Genomic DNA, 9329 nt, shown 5'->3' on the forward strand with positions numbered 1-9329 from the left:
ACAGGCGAGAGTTTTGCCCCGCGTCCGCGTCGAGTGCTGTGATTTTAGCCACAAGGTATCCAGCGTCCACCGATCTGGGCACCATCTCAGTGGCCACGGTGCCGTTTCTCGGCAGAGGTGACAGGATGACCGGTGCGTTGTCGTTCTGATCCAAAACAAAAACATTGACGGTCACGTTGCTGCTGAGCGGCGGGAAACCGGCGTCCTGCGCCTGCACGCGGATCTGAAAGTTCCGGAGCTGCTCGTAATCGAAAGAGCGCAGAGCGTAGATATTGCCGTTATCGGAATTGATGGAGACATAAGTGGACACGGGCATGCCCTGAATCTGCCCCTCCAGGATGGAGTAGGACAAATACGCGTTCTGATTAGAGTCCGGATCGAATGCGGTCACCGAGCAAATGGAAGCGCCCGGGGCGTTATTTTCGGTCACATACACAGTGTATGAGGGCTGAATGAAGCGCGGCGGGTTGTCATTAATGTCAGACACTTGAACCAGAATCGTTTTTCTGGTGGACAGCGGCGGCGAGCCCAGATCGCGAGCCGTGAGGGTGATGTTATACTCCGAGACAGACTCTCTGTCGAGGAACTCGCTGGTCACGAGTGTGTAATAGTTTTTAAAAGAGGAGTGCAGCTGGAACGGCACATTTCCAGGGATCTGGCAATCAACAGCCCCGTTCTCTCCGGAGTCGCGGTCCATTACGCTGATCACAGCTATCACTGTGCCCGGCGGCGCGTCCTCCTGAACAGGTGTTGACACAGAGGTTAATATGACCTCAGGCGCATTGTCGTTCACGTCCAGAATATCAACCAGCACTTTACAGTGCACGGCCACGGCGGAGGGACCCTTGTCTTTCGCCTGCACGTAGAGCTCGTAAACGCTGGCCCTCTCATAGTCCACGATTCCCTTCACCCGAATCTCACCAGAGTGAGAGTCCACGCTAAACAACTCCCGCACCTTCAGAGGCGCGTGCCCGCTGAACGAATAGGTGATCTCGCCGTTTGCGCCTTCGTCCAGGTCCGTGGCGTTCAGTTTGAGCACGAGCGTCCCTCTCGGTGCGTTCTCCACCAAGCTGACCCGGTATACGGAGCGGTCGAACACGGGTACGTTGTCATTCGCGTCCAGCACAGTTACCGTGATCTGAGCCGTGCCAGAGCGCAACGGGGAGCCACCGTCCACGGCCGTGAGCACCATCTCGTGCGTCTTCTGCTGCTCTCGGTCTAGCGGCGACTGCAGAACGAGTTCGGCGAACTTGCTGCCATCGTTACGGGTCTGAATGTCCAGCAGGAAGTGTTGATTGGCGCTCAGTAAGTACGAGCGGAGAGAGTTTGAGCCCACGTCAAGATCCTGCGCGCTCTCAAGCGGGAACCGGGAGCCAGGCGCAGCAGACTCCGTGATCTCCAGATTAAACTCGCTCCACGGGAAACTGGGAGCGTTATCATTCACATCCAAAATCTCCACCTCTACCCTGTACAGTTCCAAAGGGTTCTCAATAACCACCTGCAAGTGCAAGAAACAAACGGGACTTTGTTCACAGAGCTCCTCTCTGTCAATCTTCTCATTCACAAACAAAATCCCGTTCTCCAAATTCACCTCTAAATATTGTTTTCTTGCCCCAGATACAATCCGGAATCTCCGGGAAGACAATTTGGCCACGTCCAAACCCAAGTCCTCTGCTATATTTCCAACGAAAGCCCCGTGCTCCAACTCCTCGGGAATTGAATAGCGAATCTGCGCCAAAACCCGGTCCAGTGCGCACGCACACAAGAGCAGACAAACAACCTGCCCTGCCAACGTCCATCGCCTCCTCGGAAGCCTCCGGTCCATCTTCCTAAAATCAGATATTCTCAGCTGCGTTCACAGAGAGGATTCATGTTCAGCTGTGAAAGACTCAAACAGTTTTTACAAACATTTTCTGTACACAATACGCACTTACATTATTTTTTAAAGTGGAATAAAAATCATTTTTAAAAAGTGCATAAGTCGATGTAAAAGAGAAAGGAAATTCGCAGCAAACTTGGAGTCTCTCTTGGCTTGTACGCTTTGCGCGCAGCGCAGGCAGTGTGTGAGCAGGAGAGGCGAGCGCTTTGATTTTCCAGCGTGTTAGACGCTTTGAGGAGTGTGTGAGACGAGAGAGGGAGGTGGTGTGTGTGTGTGTGTGTGTGTGTGTGTGTGTGTGTGTGTGTGTGTGTGTGTGTGTGTGTGTGTGTGTGTGTGTGTGTGTGTGTGTGTGTGTGTGGTGCTGGGGAGGAATCGTATTGGCGGACGGCGACATGAGAGCACGGAGCATAATCACAGTACCGACACATTTAACTCGAGAGTTACCGAGTGCGCGTAATCACCATGAAATAAGTGAGACAGTAATCTACGAATTAATACTTTACTTTTTATATGGCAGTGCAAAATAATCAGCAGTAGTTTGTAATTCTAGTACGCAAGACAAGTAGTGACCTTGTTCAGTGGGGTGATTAGATGATTGATAGATAGATTCATTCATTCATTTATTTTGAGCCATGTGGATTTCGAACTCAACCTAAAAAAAATCATTGTTATTAAATTACTAGATTATTGTAAAAAAAGAGAAAGACTGTCTCGACTGCCGCCTAGGTCCCTTCAAAAAGTGACCATACCCATCCCCCCCCCCCCCTCCCCTCCCCTTTCCATTCCTTTAAGAACGCGGTTAGGAAGAAGGCTATACATGACCCGCTAGTCTTGTAAATTCTTGTAAGCACAAGCTATATTATCACTGACATATTTTCGCATATGATCCTGCGCAACAAAACAGACTGGGTGACTTATAAGATTATGGATTGTGGAAGTTATTGTTTTGATGGGGCAAATCCGAATCGTGTCTTCTGAAAGAGTGACACATGTTCACCCAAATCTAATCTTTAATTTTCATGGATAATCCTCATGACTCTGAACCCATTTTATGCACCAGTCGATTATGCGCGCTCCCCATGAGCATCCTCAGAGGAATGTTCTAATTAAGAACGCGCACGACTCTCTGTCAGACACACAGTCTACCTCTCCCTCAACACACACACACACACACACACACACACACACACACACACACACACACACACACACACACACACACACACACACACATTATTTGAGTATATAGTTCATTGTAGGCACATCTTGAGGGTGAGGGAAGTACCCTGCTGGAGGAAATAGAAAATAATAATAATAATAATAATAAATAAACCAGTTTTAAGGTGGTTTGCTGTTCTTACCATGCTCAAGCCTGATTTTAAGTTTTAGTGGGTTTGGGACCCTTGTCAGATATTCAGAATGGCTGACCAGGGTCAACCACCAACTAGATTGGGTCAGGTGAATGCCAAATTACCATATTTAACCAGTTTAGGCCATGCAAACCACGTAAACCTGTTTTTTTGTAGGCTAAATATCAAGCCTTAAGTTTTCCGACATTTCGGCCTCCTCTGACCCCCCTTGTCTCTGCAGGGAGGTGAAATCCTCCACCCAGGTTTAAATAACCGCAGAATGCAATCTGCGGTCAGACTTAACCTCCAGCAGATGGTAAAGCTCCAGCAGAAATGATTACATTTGAAAAAACAGGAGTTCCTCAGCTCTCGACTTCTTTTTAATTAACGGAGAGACGGATTAGTGCTCGGCTATCCGGGATCAGCCGTTCTTCAACAGAAGAATACAAATGTTTTTGGATAAATAATCCCCGGCGCATTTCACGGTGCCCGTCACATTAACATGCATTACACGAGCCCTTAAGCCCCGTTTCATCCGCCGGCTTATTGTCCACGGGGCGCGAGAGTGCCATTACTTTCACCACAAGCTCCATTTAAACTCACTCACGGTAACCTTGCAAAAAACCCTGTCCGTCTCTGTTGAACACTATAGTAAGAAAATAGAGGAACGAAATGAAAGAATGAGAGAGAAAGTGACATTGACCTTTCATATATATTTCTGGAGAATAAAAAAAATAAAACAGGACTGAAAAGGATGATATCACATTAACAAAAGACACCGAATGTAAAGTATAGACTCACCTGCGCGCGCACTCTTCAAAATAAAGGTTTCAAAAGGAGGCTTTTGCAGTGATGCCATAGAAGAACCATTGTATAGGGTCCCAAATAACCTTCCAGTGCAGAGTTCCTAAAAAAAATTTAAAAAAAATAAAAAACATTTCTTCTTGGTGTGAAGAACATTTAAGGCCCGGTTTCACAGACAGGGCTTAGATTAAGCCAGGATTAGTCCTTAGGAACTCTTCGCTGGAAGGTTCTTTCTTCCTTTTGGAACCTTTATTTTTTTAAGAGTGATGGCAAAGATAGGGAGACTCAACACTGCTGTTTGGAGATTTCACCTCAGTTCACTTTAAATAATATTTAAAATAAATAATAAAGAAATAACTTATAAATGAAGAGGTAAAAATACCAATAAATTGTGAAAATTAGGAAAATGAAAGAAAACCTTCGATTAAATCTAAGATTTTATGATTCTTTGTGCTATTTGGAGTTTTGGAGACTCATTCAAAAATGATCTTTGAGCTCCATCTGCTGTTCATCTAGGTGTGTTACAACATCCAGGTGCTTCTTTCCCCCCAAATAAAGGTAAAATATATATCCTTAGAATCTTATGCCTTTATGGCAATTAAAACATATGTCGTGTCTTGAATCTTATTTCTAACACGTCGAATTTATCATTAAAACGTAAAACTGTAGACTTGGGCTATGTCTTTCAAATATGCAATACGTGAGGACATACTGAGCAGTTTTATACAGAACCAAGTTTAACCCTACGAAAATGATTAAACAACAAACATTAAATGACAAAGGAGAGAGATATCACGGCACCAAACATAAAGGCCTTGGAAAGTGCCCGAGGTCCGATCTCAGGTGTGGGACCATGAGGCCTCGATCTTCAATAGTGAGGTACAGTGGACGTAACCACTGAGCTAAACCAACGCACACTGCAAAAAAAGTCTAACCTCTCCAAGTCAAAATTTTCTAGTAACTGGTCACATCTAAATTTTTCAATTGGCCCAATTGCAATTCTTGTTGCAATAGTCTGTTAACATTGGCTCAATGAGAAATAATACGTCAGACTAATTGAAAAATTTAGATGTTATCAGTCACTAGAAATTTTTGACTTGGGGATGTAATTTTTTTTTACAGTGCAATGAGTGTACAGTAGAAAACACATGTAAACAGCGTATATAAACAGCAACCATTAGGGCAAGAATCAGAATAATTATGATGTAGGCTAAGCAGCGTGAAGCTAAACTAGTCTATTTTTCTACATTTATAGGCCTATGTCTAAATTCACTATTATTCATGCGCAAGACAAGTAAAAATAAGAAAATAGTTAGAGAGCTCACTGTGCAAATTGTATATTAGGATAGTAGTTATAAGAGTTAGTTTAAGGATAAGCTTTTCCAATGTAGAAAAAAAAAAAAAACACACACACACAAAAAAAAAGATTTTACTTGCATAATATAAAAGTCGACTTAAACAGCACCAAAAAAAAAAAAGAAAAAAAAAGAAAAACGCTGGACAGAACCCGTGGTTCGATCCACGGTCACCGGTCGCCCGGCGGCCACGAGAAGGTTGACTTTACATTCATCGGAAGTAACCACTGAGCTACACCAGCGCAATGCTTACATGTTTCAAAACGGACTTTAACACACATGATCAACACGACACACACACACACACACACACACACGCTCCAAACAATGAAGTTTACTTCAAGACAGACGACAACAACTATTAAGAAGACATATTATAATAGTTATTATATAGGGGAGACTGATGCTAATTGTCACACTGCTTCACATTTAGTGATTTTTTTCTCTGGTTAAGGTTTATTTAAAGTCTTTCTTTTAAACAGGGCTTTTTTCATAAATGGCAGGTCATGGCAAGATGTCGTGTTTTAAATGTGTCCCTTTACAACTAGCACATGGCCAACACGTCCTCTGGCCCATATTGCATTTAACTGACCCTACGTGCGGCCAAAAACATTTAAAGTCAGTGAACAGAAGACTAAGATTGTTACAGGATCAAAGATGTAAAACGCTGGACAGGGCCCGTGGTTCGAGCTCCGGCCGCCGGTGACCCGACAGCCATGAACGAGGATTCTTGTGAGTCGAAGTAACCACTGAGCTAAACCAGCGCGAGAGAACATGCACTGAAGAGAGACTATAACCTGATCACTGAAAACACGGAAGTAGCCTATAACACAAACCGAAACTGCTCATTGAAGACAGCGATGCTATTACAAGAAAACATCAACACCCGTCAAGACACACTGTAATAACTCAGATGATCATATTATCAAACCTTTTTTTTAAACTAAACTTCTGTTTCAATGAGATGAACGCTGACAGGGTGCTTGTTTACACGGTCTTAGTGCGCCATCTAGTGGACACATGATGATTCTACAGTTTTAGAAAGAGGAAAGTGTTCACAAACACATCACATCAGGTTTTCAACAATCCAGAACAGTTAAGAACGTTTTTCTAGTGGGACAAGTCAGAAACGTAAAATATCAAACCAACAGATACTGGATTTGAGTCTTTTAGTCCTTTTTGGTTCTTCATTATCTTGGAATAACCTAAGTCTAATACTACAAATGCTAATAATAGGACTAATTTTAACACTCTTAGGCCTGGTTTCACAGACAGGGCTTAGATTAAATCAGGATTAGGCCTTAGTTTAATTAGGGCATTTAAGTAGCTTTTATAAACGTGACTTGACACATTACTGATGTGCATTTTGAGACAAAACAATGGCACTGCAGTGCAAGTTGCTTTCAGTTAAAAAGCTCAAACATGCATTTTAGTCTAAGACTAGGTTTAAGCCTTGTCTGTGAAACCGGAGGTTAATACTTAACAACACATTTTCCCTGTTGTTCTTTGAAAAATTGTTCAAGCTCCATTAAACCACAGAGAGATTTTCTTAAATACTCAATTAAGACAAAGGCTTACAGAATATATAAACCTATATAAAGAATAAGTATTCTATGCACGTCTTATGCATTAATAAATGCTTTTATACAAAGTGATTTAAGATATATTCATGCAATCTCATGCATTCACGCAGGGAGTCAAACCCCATGACTTTGGCATCGCAAACATTATGCTCTAGACAGCTTGAGCTACAGAAACAAAAAGAAAATGTTATATGTTAAGCATCATTTTCTTTTTCTTAAAGACAAAATTGGTCTTAAAGAGAAACACAAATGAGTTAATTTTGACATACAATAAGAGTTTTGAGTTCATATTGAGATCCCTAATGTTTGATTACAGAATTTATGATTTAATCTTAGCACAGATTGAGAGAGTTTCTCTTCTGAAAGTCTAGAGGAAAGTTGTGAGATTACCGGGGTCTTTTACTGAGGAGAAACATAGTATAAGTATAAGGGACTGCAGAAAAAAAAAGTTTGTTTAATCTCATTTTCAGCTTGCCATGACCTGACATTCATGGAAAAACCCAGTGTTTAAGGTAGCCAGGCCTGAGAAAGACTTTAATAAATAAATCTTACCCAGAGAATATTCACTACAAATGTGAAACAGTGGGACAATTAGCATCGGTTTTATATAATAGCCTAACTATTAGTGTCTTAATATTGTTGTCTGTCTTGAAGTGTTTCACTGTTTGGAACGTTTTGGAATGATCGTTGTATTATTAGATTATTCTTCATCATATATCTAACTAGGGTACAAAAATAAAATTTTCTCACAACTGCCAATGGCTGGTGAATTAATAAATATTTATTACTAGTCACAAAACTGCATTTTGCATTATTTTAGGAGTATGTAATTAAAAATGTAATTGTTTAAGTTATATATTAAATGTGAAATATATTTAATAAAAAAAAAAAGTATCCAACAAATTGAGATTTGTCTGAAAATGATTTAGCTATTTTTCGACACTTATACTTCTGTTGAAGGTCAATGTGCATGTGATCGTATAATATGAGATGACCTATAGTCTCCAAAAATTTCAAGAAAAACTTCCTAGATTAACTTTTAATGGTACATTCTCCACAGAGCCAAACGTTTTTGCAGCAAATGTTTTGAGTATGTCAGTAATTTGATTCACTTACATCAGCAATGGTATTAAATTGCAGTTCCTAACAAATTACCAGCCAACTGGCTTTATTTACTCACCAAAGCCATTTTTGCTCGCATTTGGCGCTTGGGGAGTGTTAATTTCGGAGATGCATTTAATACTGTATAAAGTGTGAAAAACTCTCTGGACAGGATGATTGCACAGGAATCTTCATCCAGCTGGTATCTTTCACAACTGTGCCAGACAAGGGGTCAGTCTTTGCTCGGGCCTGTCCAATCCACTGAGGCAAACTAAAATGAAAGAAAAAGTTAGCTGTACTTTTAGAAAAGAGGATAACAATGCAACTTCAGACATCCCTCAGAAAAGTCTTTTCCCCTGCCATCAATTAATTACTTAGGAAAAGATGTCATTAGTAAGACTCTTGAGAAATCAAGGGCAACAAAACACTTTTTTTTCTCTCCTGTCGTCGTGTTGTTCTTCCTGTCACTGCTTCATTAATTTTCTCGGGGTAAATCACGTCAAGAGTGTGCATGTGTAAGCTGTCAGGGTGTAGATGTATCTATTCATCACCTCGGGGAGCGTGTGTGTTCCTGAAGTGGGGCCCGTGGGTAATCTTGACGGGGCGGGGACGCAGGGGAGGTCCGGCACGCCTTGTAAACAAGATGCTAATGTCTGATAAGAAAAGCTCATGCCTAATGACAAATTGCTAATAACGGCAGGAGACTGCAGAGAGCGAGAAAGTGTATTGATTATCCTTATTACCCAAAGCATTCGTCTCGGGAGATGAACGGGTGAGGGAAGGGGAGGAGGGAAATTAGCCTCTTCCCCCGTTGACGGACTGATTGCTCTGGGGGCCCTGAATAGGACAAATGTGTTCACACTAAAACACAAAAACCTCAACCTTCTGCCTGCGGGACGAGGACGCAAACAGACTAAAGATGATCAAGTGAAAATACCTTCTTGTTTTTGCTCGCCTGTAGAGAAGATACCCTTGTTGAAAAGAAGTGCACTTGTAGAGTGTGTATCTTAAAGTCCCCCTGTGGTGAAAATCAAGTTTTTTATGTTTTTTATATATATATGTAGTATTTTTAATATGCTTTAAGACAAACCATGTGCAAATTCATAAGTCAACACCATTGCTGAGTATTTTCTCCTAACACTCCTTACACTAAACTGCATTTGAGTGTGTTGAAAGTTATAATGTTATTCTGTAACATTAGAATAACATACTGATCATATTCTAACATTTCATCATGTTGAGCTATATAACATTGATT

The 9329-nt window shown here is 41.6% G+C and overlaps 1 protein-coding gene across 2 annotated transcripts in view; it reads right to left on the reverse strand.

Moving 5' to 3' along the window:
• Positions 1-2155, reverse strand: part of LOC309503982 (protocadherin gamma-A6) — a 7426-nt gene extending 5271 nt beyond the window's left edge. The window contains exons 1-2 of one of the 2 annotated variants that reach the window (XM_082176864.1): positions 1592-2155; positions 1-1498 (exon numbers count right to left, since the gene is read on the reverse strand). The exon at positions 1-1498 is cut by the window's left edge and continues 695 nt beyond it. In XM_082176864.1, the coding sequence (XP_082032990.1) occupies positions 1-1498; positions 1592-1825 (1732 nt within the window). In that variant the 5' untranslated portion in view covers positions 1826-2155. The other variant, XM_082176863.1, reaches the window with a different exon arrangement.
• Positions 2156-9329: the final 7174 nt, after the last annotated feature.

The sequence above is a fragment of the Leuciscus leuciscus genome (genome assembly GCF_965113295.1).
Source record: "Leuciscus leuciscus genome assembly, chromosome: 8".
Lineage (NCBI taxonomy): Eukaryota > Metazoa > Chordata > Actinopteri > Cypriniformes > Leuciscidae > Leuciscus > Leuciscus leuciscus.